The sequence below is a fragment of the Pleurodeles waltl genome, chromosome 8, assembly GCF_031143425.1.
Source record: "Pleurodeles waltl isolate 20211129_DDA chromosome 8, aPleWal1.hap1.20221129, whole genome shotgun sequence".
NCBI classification, from domain to species: Eukaryota; Metazoa; Chordata; class Amphibia; order Caudata; family Salamandridae; genus Pleurodeles; species Pleurodeles waltl.
This window is the reverse complement of record NC_090447.1, coordinates 75,193,036-75,217,822: the sequence shown is the minus strand read 5'-3', so window position 1 is coordinate 75,217,822 and position 24,787 is coordinate 75,193,036. Positions and strand designations below refer to the sequence as shown.

The following is a 24,787-nucleotide window of genomic DNA, read 5'->3' as shown; positions in this document are numbered from 1 at the left end:
ATGGAATACATCAGAACATGAAATGTTATGATCAAAAAAACAAACTTTTTAACCATTTCACTTGACAAATAAAATTAACATATGTTATGAAAACCATTTTAAATTAGAAATGATAGTAAAAAAAAAAAATGGAAAACAGCTCATGAATAACACAAAACATAATATTTAAACTTTTTTTAGTAAAACAAAACAAAATCACTACAATCGATTCCTTAGAAAGACCACTGTGGTGGGACAAAGGCATCAAAGCACCATTTTTTACCAAAACATCACCATGTGAAGACCGTTGATTAAAGAACACTTTGAAGAGCTGTTTTAGCGGATGCTGGCATGATCTCCAAGTATTGTAAATACAAATATAAAACTCATATACTGACATTACATTACTTTGAAAGTCAGTCTCTTGCACATTATAGGCAATAGGCCGCACTTCCCTTCTAGCTCCTCATGGACATCTGGGCAAATGAAAGTGGTAATAGTGATTTGCATTTTGAAAAACAAATATGTTTAGACCAGCTTTTAGCATGTTTTGAAATGATCCAATTTTTAACAGTCAAGGAAACAGAGGCACTAAGCATTTTTTACTTGATTTCACAACGGGAATGGATGGGCAACCAGGCATTCAAACTGTGGTCTCTGCGCATAATTGCCAAAAGTGCAGCCACCAGAGCACATCTCCCATTTCCATTTATATCTGGAGCAAGTTGTTGCCTGAATGTTGGAGAGGTTATGCTGCCTGCTGGAGTATTTCTCTAGTGCTTACTGACAAACTGCTCAATACATCTTAGAGTGGTAAATCACATGAAGCAGGGTGTCTTTCAAGGAAAAGACTTCACTCCTGCAACCCAGAGCTGACTATTTTCAAAATACACAGTGGGTGTACGAGCTAAGATTAGTAAGTCACCTATTTCCAGAAAAGTTTCACCAGGCTGCCTAGTACCAAAGCTCTTAGTTGTAAAACATTATGTGAAGTGTGGCTGGCAAGTGAAAATAGTGATGCACACTAAAGAACACAGATGGCTGTTACTGTCAGAGACATTGTGCTATAGATGTCAAGTTTCCCCATGACAAGTGTAATACTCTCAGACAAAGACCAGCTTTTAAGCCAACAAACCTGAATTTTGTAACTGTCAGATTCATGAAAACCTTAAAGTTAGTGAAGGTGTCATATATAACAAAGAGCCACCTGGCAGCTATGTAGTATGCTTGATAAGGTGTCTGTGTATATTAGTTTGTTACTGTTTCAATTTGCAGAATTCAGGTGATTTGACTATGGAAAGAAGCAACGGATTTATAATAATGATAAAAGTAAGTTATGTGATAAGTGTGCCATTTCCACAAACACCTTCCTTTTAGAAAACCTGTTTCCCACTGGCCATGAAAACATTAGCCAGGTATTGTAACAAACTACAGCCTATACGTCTGTTGTGACGTTTACCAAACGGTGTCTGAAGTACACATGTACCACTATTTGTCTACATCTCGAGCATGTTCCCTTAGCTTTGAGATGCAGTCGCACAAGTGCTCTCCAGGTTTCTTAACATAAGTGGTTGCAGCACAGGCACTGTTGATATACATAATTAGGATTTATGATATGCATAATTAGGATTCACATGATGCATTAAGGGAGTATCACAGCTTAAGACTACTACCGCATTCTGTACTATCCTAAATTGCAGCAAAAAGGGCTCCCATTCTTTCAAAGCTATTACATTATGGTCACCAGCTAGATTCATAAAAGAACGACTCTGGACGTTCCTTCCACACACCCAGGGCGGTTCATCATATCAGTATTAACTACCCTTTATAGGAGGAGTCTAACAGAGGGTATGCCTTCTTAGTTAAGGATTAATCAAGAGGTATAGACATCAGCGGCAGTTCCCTCCCCACCCCCGCAGCAGCAGCAAAACTTTTACAATAAAACAATAATAAACTATGTTGTAAAAACGGATGGGGCCATTGGGCATGACAGGGACAGAAGGTGAGTGCACAGCACTCTCCCCCAGTGGGCATACGCACTGGGCTCTTTCCAACACAGCACTGTGCTGCCGGGTTGGAGACAGCAGGCAGAGGCTCCCACTCTGCCTCAGAGCACCCTGGCTGGGCGCTCCATCCAATCCTAATGCGGCTTTCATTTCATGCTGCCAGCAGCAAGAAAGCAGCTTTAGGATTGTCCGAAGGGCAAGCTGGGAGCCTGTGCCTGCAGTGAGGAGCGGAGTGGCGTGGCAGAGGAGGCGATGAAGGTACGTTTTTTTTTTTATTATTATATTTTCTTGTCATTTCCCCCCTCCCAGCCACGCTGCCCTTTTTTCCCCCGGCGAGCTGCGATAGACAGTAAGGGTCTCAAAGGTTACACAGCCCCTGCCACTTCTTAATCCTAGCAGAAGTTTCTTTCAAGTTGATGTTAAAATTGAGTCACTATGTGACAGAAAATGATTATATTCGAGAGTTGCATGTTTCATGATTTCAAAAGGAGAAATCATGCTTCTGTCTACTAAGGGAGAGCCTTTGGGATAATAAAAAGAGGTTTAAAATGCATGGCTCCCAAACAGGGAAAGGTACAAATGGGCATGCTGGCCAGAGACAAAGATAGCTCAATATAGTTACAACCTAAAATATGTGGTTATAAAAAAATATATATTTCGAAAGTATTTCAAAGAAGCCATGAAAACAAAAGATGTGCAAAGCTCATGGTTTCTTTTTGTTTTATTTCAAAGCATCATGTCTATGGTTATGTGTTCGCACAGATGGCAAAGCAAATCAGATTTAGACAGGAGCCCGGTCGCGAGAGTGAGCACTGAATATCAATTAAATAAAAGAACCCCAGAAAGAGGCTATATTAAAAACCTCAATCAAGCCAAATCGATTGTGTTGTGTACTCTCCAACAAAAAGTATGATGCAAACTAGATTAAAATAAGACCAACATTAAACAAGAAGCTTACATCCTTATTAAGCAATATCTCTGATCAGGAATATTAAAAGTTCATCTCCTGCCCTCAAGGAGTACATAGACAGAATTGATGGATTCTTTTTTGCATGTGCTTCCACTTCAAAAAAATACTCCCTTTTATTTAAAGCAGTTTTGTCAGAATACCCCTGTGCTCCGATCTAATGTAAGGCACTTCATTCTATAAAAACACAATCCCAAAAACATGACTGTGGGCAAAGTGTGATTTGCCGCTCTCTATACCTGGTCTGGGTAACGTTGGGCCTTAACTAGTGATCCAAGCTAGATGTAACTATTAATGGCATGCAAAAATATACATTTAGAATAGATGTGTGCCAATTTGAGACATGTCAGTAAGCTGAAAATATGAAATAAATGCCAGCGGACCACATTCCTCGAAATTATTGTATTGTTTTTATTCCACTAGCCGATTTATTTTCATTTTATATGTCTTTATATATCTATCGATATCTCTATACATCTATGTATTTGTATACACAGACATATATATTTATTACACATAATAGGTAAGCACTTAATATGGAGCAATGTTGCCACCGTGGTGACATCTTACAAGGAGTAGTTTGTAAATATCACTAGAAAACCGAGTTAGTAATATATGACCATATTATGCATTACCCTTTATCTATTTCGTATATTACATGTTTATTTTGGGGTAGTTATCTTGAAAAGGCTGTTTTCTTCGAATTGCAGCTAACAACGGGCCCCCAGCATAATTAGAATACTTAGGAATAAATTGCTCATAAATTAGACAATGATGGAAGCCAGAGGATTTATGCAATTCTGTGGCTTCAGAGTTTACCAGATAATGATGGGTTAACTGCATTTGCTGCATAATTTTCAATTTTCTATTAAAAAAAAAAAAAAAAAAAGCTGAATTAACCTAAAAAGTGAAAATAATAGCGCCAAGGAATTGCAGCATACTTGGCATTTTTGTCACATAATTAGGATAACCTTGCCACATAATTTGGTCATTACGTGTTTTATATATTCGTAGTAGCCCAGACAACGGTAAAACTCTTCAAAGCGGTTTGGTGGCTGTTATTATGATGAGGAAATATGTTAATTTATAGGGAATCATGAAATGTTTCTCACAGTTTAGGTTTTCCTGTGCAATATGGGTTTTTGTTTCACTGCAATCTCTGCAGTAAAAACACCCAAACACACACCTAGCTATGTACACACATCCACATAGACAGAGTGTAATATGCTATTTACCATTGTTGTGTGTAGGGAAGAGTCCATGGCTCAGGAGAAGCAAGGCCTCGAGCGAGTGACGATGTCCCTACTATCCTTCAACAAAATACCATAATGTACACCTCATATGGGGTATGCCATAGCATTTGTTTTATTTGCATTGGATTTAAAATGTGGTATTTAACACCATGATACAAGGAGCTAAGTTAATGCAGTGTGGTAAAATCACATTGAAGCCACCCAGAAGTTGTAGGGTAGTTCCATGTGTTTTTTTCTGTAAAGTAATTGTAACAGGCAGTTTGTGAGACAGTAAACATCGTTTTCTCATGTCAGTGTGTCTCTCTGGTAATAAACCGGTATTTCACCTTTGTGCTTTAGTAATAAATGTCCTTTTATTGATACAGTTGCTCTAAAAACGTTGATATTGGTCCACATTTACTGGCATGATATAAATACATACACAAATATGTATATTTATCGTACAGCAGTCCTGTCACTATTCTCCAAATGAAAAAAGACGTACTAGTGATCTGCGGCCTCAAAGTACCTGCCGCCTCAGGGACACAGACTGCAAAACTGCTCTGCTCAGCCACGAGAATCTCCCTGCCTTGACATTTTGATGGATAAATAGTTATTCGTTTTTTCCTGGAAACGGAGAGGGTTGACAAGGTTACCAGCAGGTATACTCGGAACAAGGGGTTGAAATTGGGAACACCAACACTTCTCCCCCTTTGAGCCTGTGAAGCAGAACCAAAAAAGGAACCTATGCTGCAAGTGTTCGAAGATGCTTCTCCCTCTTTGTGCCTGTGAAGCAGAACCCAAAAGGAACCTATGCTGCAAGTGTTCGAAGATGCTTCTCCCCCTTTGTGCCTATGAAGCAGAACCCAAAAGGAACCTATGCTGTAGGTGTTCGAAGATGCTTCTCCCTCTTTGTGCCTGTGAAGCAGAACCCAAAAGGAACCTATGCTGTAGGTGTTCGAAGATGCTTCTCCCTCTTTGTGCCTGTGAAGCAGAACCCAAAAGGAACCTATGCTGTAGGTGTTCGAAGATGCTTCTCCCTCTTTGTGCCTGTGAAGCAGAACCCAAAAGGAACCTATGCTGTAGGTGTTCGAAGATGCTTTTCCCCCTTTGTGCCTATGAAGCAGAACCCAAAAGGAACCTATGCTGCAAGTGTTCGAAGATGCTTCAAGTGCTCTGGTGCAACCATTACGCCGCAATCATGAGTGCCAATGACACAATTCATGTGGGTGTCTCTGCGTGATCTCATCAGTTGGAGAGGCACTATGGATCCTCACTGGTAAACAATCTGTCGGTCCTCACAGGTAGTGTTAGGTCCTAGTGCAGTACAAACGAACAGTTTCTTGAAGACTGCTGCCTCCTCCTTCAATGATTGCATCATCGAAGGTGACGAGGAAGAGAGTGTGGGGGTTCTCACTGCACCCCTTTCAGCAAGGGAACTCATAAATGGTTATGACAAGCAAATTATATGTGGAGATGTCAATTATAGTACAGAAGATGAACACCTTGTAATGCAACTCGACGAGTAGACAGCAGGAGTTTCTGTCTTCTCTATAAGCTGAAAATGACAATACTCATACTCTGAGAAACATGTTTTTCATGCAATTGTTATAAGGCACTTATCAATTAAGAATTAAAATCATCCTCTATTATTGAAAAGCAGTGCTTCCCTAATAAGTACTATCTCTCTGAGATGCCTACAACAGACTGATTTGCTTCTGATAAATGACGAAGCATCCCACCCCCCCCCTTTTGATTTTTCCATTCTGAGACATCAGAAGAACGTGACATACTCAACAAAGGATATGACCAAATGTGCCCCTCTCATGAGCTCTGCTAGTTACAGGAGCCAAGGCGGCTTACCAATCTGATAAGTCGACTGCAGATCCTCTGCCGAGATCCTCACATGGCTCTTAATTCAGCCTTCCCTTGGTCCATGGTTGCTTTAAATCAGTAACAAACACCTAATTTGGCAGGCACATCCTTACCATTGATCCCTGTACACAGTTCTCGGGTTCCCTTATTCTCAATTCCAATAAATAAAGTCAAATGAACTTTTTCCACACATACATTGTTGAAACAAATGACCCACATCCATTTCTAGGCTTCTTGACCATTTTTTTCTATCTCTTGTTAGGTTTAACCTGCTTCCCTGATACATGTTGTACAGTCTGAAATGAAGGTTAGAACAGGAAGCTGTAGAACCTGAGCCGTTATCACAGTAAGAGCACATGGTGAGACCTGTCCTCAAGGGACAAAGGTGACTCACAATACAGCCACAACCATTGTAGCAAATCCTTTTCTGCACATGGATGAGCTCAGCCTACTCCCCGGTGTCTCCTTGATTCTCCAGCGTCAAACCAATCCTGTCACTCTTTACCATCAAACGTTTTAATGTTGTGCTGAACGTGGACACCAGTGGCCATCTTCTCTTGAGCTCTGCTCTCTTCTCTTTCCATCAAAGAAGTGGGCAGATAATCTGCAACTCCACAATGAGCAGACGGCCCGAAGCCAACATGCTGCTAACAACGGTAACGAGAGACAAAAGGCTCGGCTACAAAACAAGCAGTCTCAAAGGATCACAAAGACTTGAATGACGTGCCCTCCCTATCATTTTCTGAGCAGCTTGAGGTTGTCCAAGATGATTTTCTTGTGAGCAGAATCATTGACACCAGCCTCCTGAAGGTCACCTTGAGTAATGTCACTGAAATACAAGAGAAGATTGGGTGTTTATAAAATCTCCTTAGACAAAAATTGTTGGCTTCAGAGTATGCTATGTGGATTCTTTTAAACTGATGTGCTTCCCTATTAAATTACAGGGACATGTAGGTTTTTTAATAGATGAGGGGTTGCCATGGAAGAGTATTCTGGTATAATGAATCTAGTTACTTAAGCCATAAGCTCCACATGAATTACAAATAGCAATATGAAGAAAATATTACTTACTTGGAGTCCTGGTTTTGTATTGTAGGAATGGTCATTGAAGTGATACACTAAATAAGTAAGTGTTGTGTTGCCTGTGTGAACCCCTGACCACTTGGTAATAAATATATAATTCGTCTTAAAGTTCCATAGGCTGTCAATGTGCATCAGGTTACCTGATGGAAAAACACCCTGTAACAGCCTATTGCAATTGTGAGATACCACGGTATACACAGCATAATAAAAGCTAAAACAAATAGATTAAATGAAGGTGGGGGTTGCAATTTGCAGTTGAGAATTGAAATAATAATTGTATTTTTACTATGCTGGGTATACAATGGTATCTCGTGATTGCAGTAGCCATAACCAGGTTACTTTATCAATAAGTACCTCCAGACCACGCCGCCTATAGGCTGGATAGGGGCACTGACTTTCTTTATAATAACCTGAACACATCATGACTACCTGACATATGCCTAAAGCAACCAACATTTACTATATACAAGCTGTGGCTCTGCACAATCTTTAAATCCTTAAACATCTACTTAAACCTTGTTATTTTCAATGCAGCGTGATGCTTTATTTCAAGTACTCGCCCTTCTTTTCCCTAAACTATTCTAATTTCTTTTAATCTGGTCATGCAGGTCACTGAATAAAGTGTTCTAGAACTTGCTGTGGTACCCGTATAAACACCAATTAGGATGGCAACTTTGCAAGGTAATAAAGTAACTAAGGCAAAGTATAACAAAACAGTTACATTTTAGTCTTGAAAAAGTCCAGATCTGCAACCACACAAGGGGCGAAACATGCTGGCTGGTCTTTCATCCAAGAAGTACCACGAAGGATTCTCAATACGGAATGTTAAAGAATTTATATTAACAACTATTTGGATGAATGCTCTTCTGTAATTAATTGTTATACCACTGAACTATAAATATAGTAAACACATCTAAACATAGAAGTATTGGCACTAAACCTACAGTCTCTCGTCTTGTATTTAATTGGTTCACATTTTTAATAGTAACAGACACAACAAAAAGGGATTTTCAGGTGTTGGTACCCCCTTTCATTTCTTCTGCACTCTAGACATGCCTAGTAATGGTTTATTTGTTAATTGATAACATTGTGTGATGCAATATACTATCCATCTAGCTAAGGATGCTTAGAAGTGGCAAAACCTTATCTTAATGGTCTACACTGAGTTAAAAAAAAAATGAAACAAAAGTTGACATGTTTTTCTGAGATCATTCGTCTTTCTCAAGTAGACCAGTAATACCCTTCTAACATCTAAACAGTGTAAAGACTTGTCTGCTAGTGTCAAACAAATGGGGAAAAAGGGTGAAAAGTAATGGTTTGATTGATATGAAAATCAGAAACCACCTTGAGGAGAAAAGAGGGTTGTGCTCTCTTCAGTGCTCTGTTAGAGTGGAAAACAGTGTATGGAACTGCAATTGATAGTGTTTGCAACTCACTCTCCCTAGCTGAGGCAATAGCTATTCTATTTTTCACTATTAATGCTGATATGTAAATTGATGTATTGGTTCAGAACAGCGGACAGGAGGGTATACTTAAGTCAGTCCTTCCAAAATAATCTTTACAATTGGTATCTTGAAGAAAGATCCTGGAGTTGGAGATTTCTTTTGTGCAGTAATGTACATTATCATCAATGTGAATTGCAGCTTAAATTGAGCTAAGTGTAGTAGATAAGGTAGAAATACACCTACTTGACATGTAATGCAATTGTGTCCTTTCTGTGGGTACCAAATGAAGTATCATATATTTAACGGGTGCATAGCTTCTCTCAAGATTTCTATATAAGTGTTGTTAAATGTAGACAGCCATACTGTCTGACATCAGGAGTCATGCGGCCAAGTTCAGTGATTGAAGGGCTCGGTGTCAAATTTGACACACTAGTCTCGTGTAGGAAGTTGGCTTGGTATATACTATTTGAAAGTAAGAAATAGTGTGCACAGAGTCCAAGGGTTTCCCTTAGAGGTAAGATGGTGGCAAAAAAGAGATAATTCTAATGCTCTATTTTATGGTAGTGTGGTCGAGCAGTAGGCTTATTAGAGGGTAGTGTTAAGCATTTGTTGTACACACATAGGCAATAAATGAGGAATACACACAAATACTTACTCCAGGCCAATAGGTTTTTATATAGAAAAATATATTTTCTTAGTTTATTTTAAGAACCACAGGTACAAGATTTACAAGTAATAATTCAAATGAAAGGTATTTCACTTGAATAATCACAATAGCACGTACAGTTTTGACAAAAATGGCAATAAGCTATTTTAAAAGTGGACACAGTGCAAAAATCAACAGTTCCTGGGGGAGGTAAGTAAATGTTAAGTTCACAGGTAAGTAAAACACTTACAGGGTTCAAAGTCCAAGGTAGCCCACCGTTGGGGGTTCAAGGCAACCCCAAAGTTACCACACCAGCAGCTCAGGGCCGGTCAGGTGCAGAGGTCAAAGAGGTGCCCAAAACACATAGGCTTCAGTGGAGAACAGGGGTGCCCCGGATCCAGTCTGCCAGCAGGCAAGTACCCGCGTCCTCGGGTGGCAGACCATGGGGGTTTTGTAGGGCACCGGGGGGGACACAAGCAGGCACAGAAAGTACACCCTCAGCGGCACAGGGGCAGCCGGGTGCAGAGTGCAAACAGGCGTCTGGTTTGTATAGAAAGCAATGGGGAGACCCGGGGGTCTCTTCAACGATGCAGGCAGGCACAGGGGGGCTCCTCGGGTAGCCACCACCTGGGCTAGGCAGATGGTCGTCTGGGGGTCGCTCCTGCAATGGAGTTCGGTTCCTTCAGGTCCTGGGGGCTGCGGGTGCAGTGTTGGTTCCAGGTGTCGGGTCCCTTGTTACAGGCAGTCACGGTCAGGGGGAGCCTCTGGATTTCCTCTGCAGGCATCGCTGTGGGGGCTCAGGGGGGTTTGTCTCTGGCTACTCACGGGCTCGCAGTCGCTGGGGAGTCCTCCCTGTAGTGTTGGTTTTCCGTAGGTCGAGCCGGGGGCGTAGGGTGCAGAGTGGAAAGTCTCACGCTTACGGCGGGAAACGTGAAGTCTTTAAAGTTGTTTCTTTGTTGCAAGAAAGTTGCAGGTTGTTGAACAGGGCCACTGTTCATGGGAGTTTCTTGGTCCTTGGTTGCAGGGCAGTCCTCTGAGGCTTCAGAGGTCACTGGTCCCTGTTGGATGCGTCGCTGTTGCAGTTTTTCTTCGAAGTTGGGAGCCCCGGTAGGGCTGGGGCCAAAGCAGTTGTCATCTCCGTCTTCACTGTAGGGCTTCAGGTCAACAGTCCTTCTTGTTAAGGTTGCAGGAATCTAGTTTCCTAGGTTCTGGGGAGCCCCTAAATACTGAATTTAGGGGTGTGTTTAGGTCTGGGAGGGCAGTAGCCAATGGCTACTGTCCTTGAGGGTGGCTACACCCTCTTTGTGTCTTTTCCCTGTGGGGAGAGGGGCACATCCCTAATCCTATTGGGGGAATCCTCCATCCACAAGATGGAGGATTTCTAAAAGTAAGGGTCACCTCAGCTCAGGGCACCTTAGGGGCTGTCCTGACTGGTGGGTGACTCCTCCTTGTTTTCCTAATTATCTCCTCCAGCCTTGCCTCCAAAAGTGGGGGCAGTGGCCGGAGGGGTGGGCATCTCCACTAGCTGGGATGCCATGTGGCGCTGTAACAAAGGGGGTGAGCCTTTCAGGCTCACCGCCAGGTGTTACAGTTCCTGCAGGGGGAGTTGAGAAGCACCTACACCCATTACAGGCTTTGTTCCTGGCCACAGAGTGACAAAGGCACTCTCCCCATGTGGCCAGCAAAATGTATGGTGTGTGGCAGGCTGGCAAAAACTAGTCAGCCTACACTGGAAGTCGGGTATGTTTTCAGGGGGCATCTCTAAGATGCCCTCTGGGTGTATTTTACAATTCATTGCACTCTGGCATCAGTGTGCATTTATTGTGCTGAGAAGTTTGATATCAAACGAATAAGTTACTTACCTTCGGTAACGCTTTTTCTGGTGGATACAGTAACTACCTGTGGATTCCTCACTAAAAGAATTCTCCCCTCGCGCCAGCCTCGACGGAAATTTCTTCTAGCTCTGCACGTCGACATCACAATCGCCCGACTCCACGCGACGCCACATGACGTCATCCAGGCAATAAGAAGCCCTCGTCGACGTGCAGACGTCAGTTATCACCATTTTTTTGCGTGCCATAAAGGCGAACAGGTTAAACCTAAATAGTACACATTCATCCAGAATAGATGAAATTAAAAATATTTAATATAAAACTCAATAAAAATCACAGTTATGCTTGCTCAATCCGGGACAGAACTAAATATATATATGTACCATTCCAGTCCAAAATGTCCTTTCCACTATCTTAAATTGCAAAGGAAAAGTATATACAAAGAATACAACCATATGCATGTGAAAGCTATATACATATACATATATACAAGTCCAAGGATGCGCACCCAAAGAGATCCTGGTTTGACCATTCAGGCAACGGGGAGGTGGGTGGGACCGTGAGGAATCCACAGGTAGTTACTGTATCCACCAGAAAAAGCGTTACCGAAAGTAAGTAACTTATTCTTCTGATGGATACACCTACCTGTGGATTCCTCACCAAAAGAATAGAGTCCCCAAGCAGTATAACCTCCGGTGGTGGGTGCCCAACTGGTCAAACCAAGAAATCTTGCAGCACTGAGCGAGCAAAATGGCCATCCCTCCTGACCTCAGAGTCCAAACAGTAATGCTTGGCAAAAGTATGGAGGGATGCCCAGGTCGCTGCCCTGCAGATGTCAGCCACAGGAACACCTCTAGCCAAAGCCGCCAAAGCCGCTTTGGCCCTGGTAGAATGGGCACGAAGCCCCACAGGTGGATCTCTCTTCGCCAAAGAATAGCAGATCTTAATACATAGAATGACCCACCTGGATAGCGTTCTCTTGTGGACCGCTCTACCTTTCCTCTTCCCCACGTATCCAACGAAGAGCTGCTCATCCTGTCTGAACTCTTTCGTCCTGGCGACGTAGAAGCTCAGCGCTCTTCGTGGATCCAGCCGATGGAGCCTCTCTTCCTCCTTGGATGGGTGAGGTGGAGGGTAAAAGGAAGAGAGCGTAATTGACTGCCCCAGATGAAAGGGTGTAACAACCTTCGGTAGGAAAGCCACCTTGGTCCTCAACACCACTTTGTCCTTGAAGAAGGAAAGGAATGGGGATTCTACAGTTAGAGCCTGAAGCTCACTAACCCTTCTGGCAGATGTTATTGCCACCAGGAAAACAGTTTTAAATACTAGGAACCGTAAAGAACAAGAGTGCATGGGTTCAAACGGGGCCCCCATAAGAAAAGTTAAAACTAAGTTAAGGTCCCACTGAGGCATAACGAATGGCGTGGGCGGATACTTATTAGTGAGTCCCTTTAGAAACTTTAAAACAATTGGTGACTTAAAGAAGGATGGTTGATCAGGAAGGCACAGAAAAGCAGATAGCGCAGACAGATAACCCTTAACAGTGGCAACTGAAAAACCTTTCTGTGCTAAATAGAGTGCAAATGACAAAATGTCAGATAAACCAGCTTTTAAAGGATCTAAACTATTCTCTCCACACCAGCTTGTAAACTTAGCCCAACGATTTGCATAGATTGACTTGGTGGAGTGTCGTCTGGCCGATAGAATAACTTCCACCACATCTGGATGGAGAGAAAAGGAACTCAGATTGCCCCGTTCAATCTCCAGGCATGAAGATGCAGGCTCTGGAGGTGGGGGTGTAGAATCTGCCCCTGCGACTGCGAGAGGAGGTCCACCCTGCAAGGGAGACGGAGCGGAGGGCACTGAGAGAGTTGGAGTAGGTCCGAATACCACACCCTTCTCGGCCAATCCGGAGCTATTAAGATGACTTGAGCCCGGTCTTGGCGGATCTTCCTGATACTCGAGGAATCAAGGGTATGGGGGGGAAACGCGTAAAGCAACTGACCCTTCCAGGTCATCTGAAACGCGTCCCCCAAAGCTCCTTGCACCGGATACTGGAGGCTGCAAAACAGAGGGCACTGCGCATTCTCTTGAGTTGCAAACAGATCTATTTGTGGATAACCCCACATCTGGAAGATATACAGAACTAGATCTGGATGAAGACGCCACTCGTGGTCGACCGAGCTGCGTCGACTGAGAATGTCTGCACGCACATTCATGACTCAGGCCAAATGATGTGCAATCAAGCAGATCTTGTGGTCCTGAAGCCAGGACCAGAGTCGAAGAGCTTCTCTGCAGAGAAGATACGACCCCACTCCTCCCTGTTTGTTTATATACCACATTGCGGTCGTGTTGTCCGTTAGAACCTGGACTGACTGACCGCGAATGGAAGGGAGGAAGGGCTTGAGAGCCAGCCGTACTGCCCGCAATTCTAACAGATTGATGTGTAATTTCTGTTCTACTGGAGACCAAAGGCCTTTGATCTCCAGGTCCCCCAGATGAGCTCCCCACCCTAAAGTGGAAGGATCCGTTACCACTGAGGCCACTGGTGGGGGTAGCGAGAACGGGCTTCCTTGAGACAGGTTGTCGACCGCTGCCCACCATTGAAGATCCACTGCAGTGTCTCTGGAGATCTTTATCAAATCTTCGAGATCCCCTTTGTGTTGAAACCACTGCCTGCGGACGCACCACTGGAGAGCCATCATGTGCCAGCGTGCATGAGTGACCAACAGTATGGAAGAAGCAAATAGACCGAGCAGACGAAGGACTTTGAGGATTGGAACCACCGCTCCATTTCGAAACATCGGAACCAAAGCCTGTATGTCCTGAACCCGCTGTGGCGGAGGAAAGGCCCGATTCAATGTCGCGTCCAATACTGCCCCTATGAACAGGAGGCGTTGAGAAGGGCTCCAGGTGAGATTTGGGTACATTGATTGAAAACCCCAGGTCGTACAACAATTGAGTCGTCGACTGGAGATGGCACCGCACGAGCCCTGGAGTATTGGCATTGATCACCAATCGTCCAGATAGGGAAACACAGCGATCCCCTTTCTTCTGAGCTCTGCCGCTACCACCGCCATCACCTTCGTGAAGACTCGAGGTGCTGAAGTAAGACCAAACGGGAGGACCTCAAACTGATAATGTTGTGATCCCACCACAAAACGGAGATACTTCCTGTGCGATTTGAGGATCGGAATATGAAAGTACGCGTCCTGCAAATTGACCGACACCATCCAGTCTCCTTCGTTCAACGTCAAAAGAACCTGTGAGAGGGTCAGCATTTTGAACTTTTCCTGTTTGAGGAACCAATTCAAAATCCTCAAGTCTAAAATCGGTCTCAGCCGACCATCCTTTTTGGGAATCAGAAAGTAACTTGAATAGCACCCCTGACCCCTCTCTTGCTCGGGAACCAACTCTATTGCACCTTTTTGTAATAGGGATAATACCTCCTGCTGTAACAGGAGAAGATGGTCTTCCGAACAGAAGGATGGGCGGGGAGGGAGGGTGGGAGGAAATTCCCGAAAAGGAAGAGCGTACCCCCTTCTTCACAATATCGATGACCCAGGAGTCTGATGTTATGACCTCCCACACTGGAAGAAAAAGGGTAAGTCTCCCCCCTACTGGAGACGAATGGACAGGGAATGGTGGAGGACTAAGGCTGCTTTCCTTGCTGCACCCCTCCCGAGGAAGAGGAAGAGGCAGAGTGCTGCAAGGTGGCTCCTCTCGTACGGACTCTGCCCCTGCCCCTGAAGGATCTGTAAGGCAGGGTAGAAGCAGTTTGTTGTGATCCTTGCGGTCTTCCTCGAAAGGAACCACAACCAAATCCTTTAAATCTCCGAAAGCCTCTAAAGGCGGATGAGGCCGACGACTGGAGTCCGAAGGATCTAGCGGTCGCTCTGCTGTCTTTAAAGCGTTCTAAGGCAGAGTCAGCCTTAGAACCGAAGAGCTTTTCCCCATCAAACGGAGATCAAGGAGCATAGCCTGCACGTCCGTCGAGAAGCCAGATGATCTAAGCCAAGACTGCCTTCTAGAGACTATGGTCGTGCCCATAGCCCTAGCCACCGAGTCCGAAGTGTCCAAACCAGACTGGATCACTTGCGTCGCAGCCGCTTGAGCATCCGAAAAGAGTTGCACCATCTCCTGTGACACATTAGGATGGCCCTTTGCCTCTTCCATAAGGGCATGTATGTAACGTCCCAGTATACACGTGGGGTTAGAAGATTTCAGGGCCATACTGCACGATGAAAATGTCTTTTTAGCAGTATGGTCCATCTTTTTCAACTCTCTATCAGCAGGAACCCCAGGAAACGAGCCAGGAGAGGATCTGGAGGAACATGAAGCTTGGACCACAAGGCTCTCCGGAGTTGGTTGCCTAGAGAGAAACACCGGATCCCCAGGTGCCGTCCTGTAACGCAGAGCCACCGCTCTGTTGACTGCCGCGGTGGATACAGGCTTCATCCAAATATCCTTTATAGGGTCCAGCAGAGCCTCATTGAATGGAAGAAGAGGCTCAGCAGAAGCAGATGTTGGATGGAGAACCTCAGTCAATAAATTTCTCTTAACCTCCGCGGTGGGAAGAGTAATATCCAAAAAGTCTGCAGCTTTACGAATGACCTTATGGAACGTAGCTGCCTCCTCTGTGATCTCTCCAGGAGAAGCTAGATCCCACTCCAGGGTAGTGTCAAGGCCACTAGCTGAGTCTAGACCCTGGAAATCACCTGAGGGCTCAACAACTTCTCCTTCCTCCAGGTGTTGCCTCGCGTACTCCTCTTCTTCCAAGAGACGGAGGGCCAGACGCCTTGATCTAAGTCTGGACTCCAAGCCTGGAGTCGACAAGGCGTCAGCCGACGCCGAAGACCTCCGTCGGCACCGAGGCTCGGATTCGTTCGAAGCCGGTGGCTCCAGCTCCACAGCGATCTTGGACGTCAATGGGATCCGAGGCAAATCCACCGGCGCCGTAACAGGTGCAGCCATCCTGGCCGACGTCGTAGGCATCGGCGCCGCTTCAGACGCAGTAGACATAAACGGGGTGAACGGCGCCGACTTGAAAGACGCCGGAACACCCAAATCGTAGGCCAAAGGACCAGACGGACCTGCGTGACTTCCACCCGGCGCCATGGAAGCAAAGATGTTAAACATAGCGTTCAAAAACACTGCAGGATCCGATCCCGGAGTCGGGAAAGCCGGGTACTGTTGTTGCTGCACCGGCGCCGGCAAAGTTGCCGAAGAGGGTCCGGGTAACTCCTGGCCAGGAGAACCTTCAGGCCTCTGGAGAGGCTCGACCTCAAAGACCGACCCGGGTGACGTCGGGGTCGTCGGAGGAGGAGGGGTGACGGTCGGGCTTATCTCCCACGTCGGACGACGCCGAGTCGACGGAGAAGCCGATCTAGACCTGGACCGTCCCTTGCTTGATCGGCGCCGAGATCCATGACGGCGCCGAGAGCCACTATGATGGTGGCGAGACCTCGAGGATCTCGACGAAGACTCCCTCCTATGACGCCTCTCTTTCTTCTTCTTGGACCAAGCCAAGAATAACTTTGCCTCTCTTTCTTTGAGCGCCTTAGGGTTCATGCGCTGGCACGAACCGCACTCCTCGACCTCATGATCTGAACTAAGGCACCAGAGGCAGTTATCGTGGGGGTCGGTAACCGACATCCGACCCCCGCATTGGTTACAAGGTTTAAAGCCGGATTTTCTAGGCTGAGACATCGTAACTGTCAGTTGGTAACAGTAGCTCCCTGTGAGCCTCGAAGAAACAACCGTTATTCGGGCACGGAAAAAAGGGAACTGACGTCTGCACGTCGACGAGGGCTTCTTATTGCCTGGATGACGTCATGTGGCGTCGCATGGAGTCGGCGATTGTGACGTCATCGTCGACGTGCAGAGCTAGAAGAAATTTCCGTCGAGGCTGGTGCGAGGGGAGAATTCTTTTGGTGAGGAATCCACAGGTAGGTGTATCCATCAGAAATCCCAGTTTTCAGTGTAGCCATTATGGAACTGTGGAGTTCGTGTTAGACAAACTCCCAGACCATATACTCTTATGGCTACCCTGCACTTACAATGTCTAAGGTTTTGCTTAGACACTGTAGGTGCATAGTGCTCATGCACATATGCCCTCACCTGTGGTATAGTGCACCCTGCCTTAGGGCTGTAAGGCCTGCTAGAGGGGTGACTTACCTATGCCACAGGCAGTGTGAGGTTGGCATGGCACTCTGAGGGGAGTGTCATGTCTACTTGGTCATTTTCTCCCCACCAGCACACACAAGCTGTGAAGCAGTGTGTATGTGCTGAGTGAGGGGTCCCCAGGGTGGCATAAGACATGCTGCAGCCCTTAGAGACCTTTCCTGGCATCAGGGTCCTTGGTACCAGGGGTACCAGTTACAAGGGACTTACCTGGGTGCCAGGGTTGTGCCAATTGTGGAGACAAAGGTACAGATAAGGGAAAGAACACTGGTGCTGGGGCCTGGTTAGCAGGGTCCCAGCACACTTTCAAGTCATAACTTAGCATCAGGAAAGGCAAAACGTCAGGGGGTAACCATGCCAAGGAGGCATTTCCTTACATTATCTTACTAGGAGAAGTATGCTCTGGAGTAATTCTTGCTGTGTCCTGACTTCTGCTGATTTTTTCCCCTCATCGACGCCTTCGGTGACGGTGTAGTCGTTAATGTTGTCCGCATGGAAATTTTAACCGTCAACAGCTTCAAGGTGGGAGCTACCGTAGACGTGGTCGTCAACGATGAAGACTGCAATAAGGAGACCATGGTCACGGTCATCAACGATGACATGTAGGTCTTCGTCAACGATGATGCCATCGACCCTGTCTTCGGCGATGGTGGAAGACTCGTTGTCGACAATGTCATCGTCAGCGGGGCTATCGTATTAATGTAGAAACCGTCGTCGGCGGTGAAATTGCACTCACCGCAGTCATCAACGGTATAGTCTTTGTCAAAGGTCTCTCAAGCTTTTGAGCAGAAGAAGGCCTTTTAAAAGGTTCAGCAGAGTTAGATGGAAGCACAGAAGAGGATCTTCTAGGCCTTTCGGAACTGCTGACATGTCCTCTTTCCCCTTTCCTGGAGAATTTGTGAGGTAATGAAGAACGGCTGCGGCCTCTATAAGACCCTCAGGTAGTCTTTTTGTGGGCCTTTCTTGGCTGCTCTGAGGAAGACCTTGAATGAGATCTAGGTCTCTTGGATGACTTTCTGGAAGATGTGGAGGAAACATCGCTGTCTGAATCAGGGACTGGGTTGTCTCTAGATTTAAGTTTCTGCAGCCGTATTATTAATCTGCCCTCTCTATCCTTCAGGGTCTTAGAAGAGAAGGTGCGACATACCTTGCAGTCCTTGGAAGAGTGGTCTGGGTAAAGGCAGTATATGCAGTCCTGATGAGGGTCTTCAGAGTGTAATCTCTTTTTCCCACAGATCTTGCAGGATCTGAACAAACCTTTCTTTTCCTGGTCGGAAATGTTGTAGGTCTTACCCACAATCAGTCAGAACAAGTTTTGAAGAGTATAACCTTGAAGTTATGCCAAAAGATGTGAAGAATGGAGAAGACCTCTAAGGAGACTCCCTAGCACGACGTGCAGTGGAAAATCTGAGGTGCTGGAGCTTCTCTCAAGAATCTTCTAAAGTGTGGTGTCGCCTGACTGGTGGACCCTGAAGTATGATCCTTTTTCTTAAAATGTTTCTGATAGAGTGCTAAACTGAGAGGCCTAAGGGCCTTTAGGTTTGAACCTATGTTAATACCACTTGGTTAAATATACAGGGGGCTCCCATCTTGATGACGGGGAATGATTCAAGCATGTGAATTTATGAAAGTTCAAATACTGGAGTATGCTCTATTCTGCAAAGTTCCCAAAATAACCAAAGCTGTCAGATGGGAAACATCTAAAGGGATATTTAGTTTAGTGGACCCTCTGACCAAGGCTTCTAGGATGGTTATAATGTCATCTACTGGAGACGCTCTAGTGGGAGAAGCTGCAGGTGAAGTCTACGTATGACTTGGTGTAGGAAGTTTGCTCTGTATATACTACCTCAAAGTGAGAGAGAGTGTGCACAGAGTCCAAGGCTTCCCCTTAGAGGTAAGATAGTAGAAAAATTAGATAATTTGAATGCTCTATTTTGTGGTAGTGTGGTCAAGCAGAAGGCTTATCAGAGGGTAGTGTTAAGCATTTGAAGCACACACACACAGGCAATAAATGAGGAACACACACTCAAAGACAATTCCAGGCCAAAAGGTTTTATATAGAAAAATATATTTTCTTAATTTATTTTTAGAACCACAAGTTCAAGATTTGAAGTAAATACATAAAATGCAAGGTACTCCACATAGGTAAGTTAGGAACTTTGAATTAGAGCAATAGCATATACAGTTTTAGTAAAAATTGCAATAAGCTATTTTAAAAGTGGACAGTGCAAAAATCAACAGTCCCTGGGGGAGGTAAGTAATGTTTAGTTTGTCAGGTAAGTAAAGCACTTACAAGTCTAAGTTCCTGGGCATAGGCAGCCCACCGTTGGGGGTTCAAGGCAACCCCAAAGTTACCACACCAGCAGCTCAGGACCGGTCAGGTGCAGAGGTCAAAAAGGTGCCCAAAACACATAGGCGCCTATGAAGAACAGGGGTGCTCCGGTTCCAGTCTGCCAGCTGGTAAGTACCCGCGTCATCGGAGGGCAGACCAGGGGGGATTTGTAGAGCACTAGGGGGGACACAAGTAGGCACACAAAATACACCCTCAGTGGCGGCTGGGTGCAGTGTGCAAAGCAGACTGTTGTTACAAACCATGGCAGGTGATTTAGTGGCTACAATAGTTTCTGCAGTGAATGCTCTAACATAATTTCTTGCTGCAATGGATTTAATACCAAAGGGTGAAGATCTTGTGTAGCTTCAGGTTTAAAGTACAAGTTACTTACCTTTGGAACCGATATATCTGGTAGAGACATATTCTAGTTGCAGATTCCTTACCTTTGAACTTCCCCAGGCGTCAGACTGGATCTGGAGATTTTTCTTCAAGCAGTACCTCTGTGCTCAGTCAGGTGGCGTCGGTCGACTCCGCAGGTGTCATTGGCGTTGTGTTCGCCGTGATGATGTCACAGTCGTATATACCCCGGCGCGCTGACATCAGTTTCTTTTCATGACTTTCCATGCCAGTAGCGTGGAACCATGAAGAACACAGAGTGGTGCGCCAAAACTAGGGCCATTAAGGGGATGTTCCTGCCCCTAAAAATCAGTTCGCAGAGCAGGGAGGATGGGCGTTATGTCTCTACCAGTTATATCGTTACCAAACGTAACTTGTACATCTGATAGAGACTTCTAGTTGCAGATTCCTTACCTTTGAATAGATACCCAAGCAATACCATCCCTGGTGGTGGGCTGCCAACCAAGTTCACACCAAAAAGTCCTGCAGGACCGAACGGCCAAAGTAGCCATCCCTTCGGACCTGATCGTCCAAGCAGTAGTGTTTGGTAAAAGTGTGCAGAGATGCCCACGTCGCTGCCTGACAGATGTGCAGGTCTGGAACGCTCCGTGCTAGCGCTGCGTTAGCAGCAGTAGCTCTGGTGGAGTGAGCTTGCAAACCTTTGTGAGGTTGCTTTTTAGCCAAAGCGTAGCACATTTTGATGCATAAGAGTACCCATCGTGAAATGGTCCTCTTCTGCACCGCCTTCCCAGTCTTTGCACCCACACATCCCACAAAGAGATGATCGTCCATCCGGAAGTCTTTGGTTCGAACACTCTTTTTGGGTCCAGACGGTGGAGTCTCGCCTCTTCATGAGAGGGATGTGGGGGTGCATAAAAGGTAGGCAAGGTGACGGACTGTCCAATATGGAAGGGTGTCACTTTTTTAGGTAGAAAAGAAGCCCTCGTGCGAAGTACCACTTTGCAAGGATGGGTGGCCAGGAAAGGTGGCTTAGATGACAGAGCCCGGAGCTCACTTACTCTGCAGGCAGAAGTAATGGCAACTATGAAGACAGTCTTGATAGATAAGAGCCATAAAGGGCAGTTGTGAAGCGGCTCAAACGGGGTACACATAAGGTATGTCAATACAAGATTAAGATTCAAATGGCGCATGAGGAAAGGGATAAAAGGAAAGAGATGTGTGAGGCCTTTAAGAAACCTCCCAACTACAGGAGATTTAAGTAAGGAAGGCTGAGATCTGGTAACCTCAAGAAATCAGAGATATCCGAAAGATATCCCTTAAGAGTGCCCAAGGTGGAACCCTGCTGTGCCCAGTCTAGAGCTACCAATATTACCTGGGCCCGGTCTTGCCTGATCTTCTTCAGAACTCTGAGCAGAAGTGGTATGGGCAGAGAGGCGTACAGGAGGCCTGAATTCCACTAGCGGCGAAAAGCGCTGCCGAGCGAGTGCCGCTTTGGAAACTCCAACGCGCAAAACAGCCGACATTGAGCGTTCTCTACAGAGGCCTCCCCACTGCAAGAAGAGACCTTGCGCCACCTGTGGATGTAGATGCCATTCGTGATCGACCATTCATCATCCGCTGAGTTCGTCTGCTCTGGCATTCAAGGAGCCTGCCAGGTGTTGAACCACCCAGGAAATGCCCTGATGTTCCAGCCAAGTCCAGAGGCGAAGGGCCTCTTGACAAAGGGTCCACGACCCCACTCTGCCTTGTTCATTGCAATACCACATGGTGGTGGTGTTGTCTGAACACCTGCACTGCTTTCCCCTTGAGAGTGGGAATGAATGCTTTCAATGCTAGTCGAATCGCTCAGAGCTCCAGATGATTGATATGAAGCCCAGTTTCCACCGGAGACCAAACGCATCTGATCTCCACCTCTCTCACGTGGCTGCCGCATCCAGGAGTGACGCATTTGTCACAACTGTAGGGTCTGGTTGGGGAAAGTAAAGGGATCTGCCCTTGACCCAATCCTGATTCGTTAACTACCACTGCAGGTCTCTCGCAGTCCCTTCCGAGATCTGGACCTTGTTGGAGAGATTCCCCTGATGCTGCGCTGTAAGGAAATGCTTCTTTGGCATGGTTACTCCCTAACTTTTTGCCTTTGCTGATGCTAAGTTTTGATTGAAAGTGTGCTGGGACCCTGCTAACCAGGCCCAAGCACCAGTGTTCTTTCCCTAAACTGTACCTTTGCTTCCACAATTCGCACAGCCCTGGCACTCAGATAAGTCCCTTGTAACTGGTACCCCTGGTACCAGGGCCCTGATGCCAGGGAAGGTCTCTAAGGGCTGCAGCATGTCTTGTGCCACCCTAGAGACCCCTCACTCAGCACATACACACTGCTTCACAGCTTGTGTGTGCTGGTGGGGGGAAAATGACAAAGTTGACATGACACTCCCCTCAGAGTGCCATGCCAACCTCACACTGCCTGTGGCATAGGTAAGTCACCCCTCTAGCAGGCCTTACAGCTCTGAGGCAGGGTGCACTATACCACAGGTGAGAGCATAGGTGCATGAGCACTATGCCCCTACAGTGTCTAAGCAAAACCTTAGACATTGTAAGTGCAGGGTAGCCATAAGAGTATATGGTCTGGGAGTTTGTCAAACACGAACTCCACAGTTCCATAATGGCTACAATGAAATCTGGGAAGTTTGTTATCAAACTCAGCACAATAAATGCACACTGATGCCAGTGTGCAATTTATTGTAACATATACCCAGAGGGCATCTTAGAGATGCCCCGTGAATACCAATCCGACTTCTAGTGTAGGCTGACCAGTTTCTGCCAGCCTGCCACACACCAGACATGTTGCTGGCCACATTGGGAGAGTGCCTTTGTCACTCTGTGGCCAGGAACAAAGCCTGTACTGGGTGGAGGTGCTTCTCACCTCCCCTTGCAGGAGCTGTAACACCTGGCGGTGAGCCTCAAAGGCTTACCCGTTTTGTTACAGTGCCCCAGGGCATCCCAGCTTGTGGAGATGCCCGTCCTTCCGGCCACTGCCCCCACTTCTGGCGGTAAGGCTGGAGGAGGTGATGAGAAAAACAAGGAGGAGTCACCCAGCAGTCAGGACAGCCCCTAAGGTGTCCTGAGCTGAGTTGACCCTTGCCTTTAGAAATCCTCCATCTTAGTTTTGGAGGATTCCCCCAATAGGATTAGGGATGTGCCCCAATCCCCACTGGGAGGAGGCACAAAGAGGGTGTAGCCACCCTCAAGGACAGTAGCCATTGGCTACTGCCCTCCCAGACCTAAACACACCCCTAAGATCAGTATTTAGGGGCACCCCAGAACTCAGGAAACTAGATTCCTGCAACCTGAAGAAACAAGAAGGACTGCTGACCTACAAGTCTACAGAGAAGACGGATGGCGACAACTGCTTTGGCCCCAGCCCTAACGGCCTGTCTCGAACTTCGAAAACCTGCAACCAGCGACGCATCCGACAGGGACCAGCGACCTCTGAAGCCTCAGAGGACTGCCCTGGACTAAAGGACCAAGAAACTCCTGTGAGCAGCGGCCCTGCTCAAAACCAGCTACTTCTTTGCAACAAAGAAGCAACTCCCAAAGACTTCACGTTTCCCGCCGGAAGCGTGAGACTTCACACTTTGCACCCAACGCCCCCGGCTCAAGATCCAGCGAACAAACACCACAGGGAGGACTCCCCAGCGACTACGTGCCCGTGAGTAGCCAGAGACGACCCCCCTGAACCTCCACAGCGACGCCTGCAGAGAGAATCCAGAGGCTCCCCCTGACCGCGACTGCCTGTAACAAGGGACCCGACGCCTGGAACCAGCACTGCACCCGCAGCCCCCAGGACCTGAAGGAACCGAACCTCCGTGCAGGAGTGACCCCCAGGCGACCCTCTGCCTAGCCCCGGTGGTGGCTGTCCCAAGAAGCCCCCACTGTGCCTGCCTGCACCCCACTAGAGTGATCCCCGGGCTCCTCCATTGATTCCTATCTGAAACCAGACGCCTGCTTTGCACACTGCACCCGCCCGCCGCTGTGCCGCTGAGGGTGTGTTTTGTGTGCCTACTTGTGTCCACCCCAGTGCTCTACAAAAACCCCGTGGTCTGTCCTCCGAGGACGCGGGTACCTACCTGCTGGCAGACAGGCTACTATGGAGAACAGGGGTGCTTCAGTTCCAATGTGTTTTGGGCAACTCTTTGACCTCTGCACCTGACCGGCCCTGAGCTGCTGGTGTGGTAACTTTGGGGTTGCCTTGAACCCCCAATGGTGGGATGCCTATGCCCCAGAAGTGAGACTTGTAAGTCACAAACTAACCATTACTTACCTCCCCCAAGAACTGTTGATTTTTGCACGGTGTCCACTTAGAAAATAGCTTATTGCCATTTTAACAAAGACTGTATCTGATATTACTTTTATTCAAGGTTCCTTACTTACCTGTGTGAAGTGCCTTGCATTTTATGTGTTTACTTCAAATCTTGAACCTGTGGTTCTTAAAATAAACTAAGAAAATATATTTTTCTATATAAAAACCTACTGGACTGGAGTAAGTCTTTGAGTGTGTGTTCATCATTTATTGCCTGTGTGTGTACAACAAATGCTTAACACTACCCTCTGATAAGCCTACTGCTCAACCACACTACCACAAAATAGAGCATTAGTATTATCTAATTTTGCCACTATCTTACCTCTAAGGGGAACCCTTGGACTCTGCTCACACTATTTCTTACTTTGAAATAGTATATACAGAGCCAACTTCCTACATGTGCCTACTGGAACTTCAGGTTCTACTGCAAAGCCTGCATACGCCATCTGGTATTTTGAACCAGCAGGATGCATGAAACTATGAAGCCCAGCAA

The 24,787-nt window shown here is 46.3% G+C and overlaps 1 protein-coding gene across 2 annotated transcripts in view; it reads right to left on the bottom strand.

The window, feature by feature from the left end:
* Nucleotides 1–2,275: 2,275 nt before the first annotated feature.
* INPPL1 (inositol polyphosphate phosphatase like 1) overlaps nucleotides 2,276–24,787 on the bottom strand; it is an 818,513-nt gene continuing 796,001 nt past the window's right edge. For both annotated transcript variants that reach the window (XM_069203762.1, XM_069203763.1), the window contains one exon: nucleotides 2,276–6,888. In XM_069203762.1, the coding sequence (XP_069059863.1) occupies nucleotides 6,795–6,888 (94 nt within the window). In that variant the 3' untranslated portion in view covers nucleotides 2,276–6,794. The remainder of the gene's footprint in view (nucleotides 6,889–24,787) is intronic.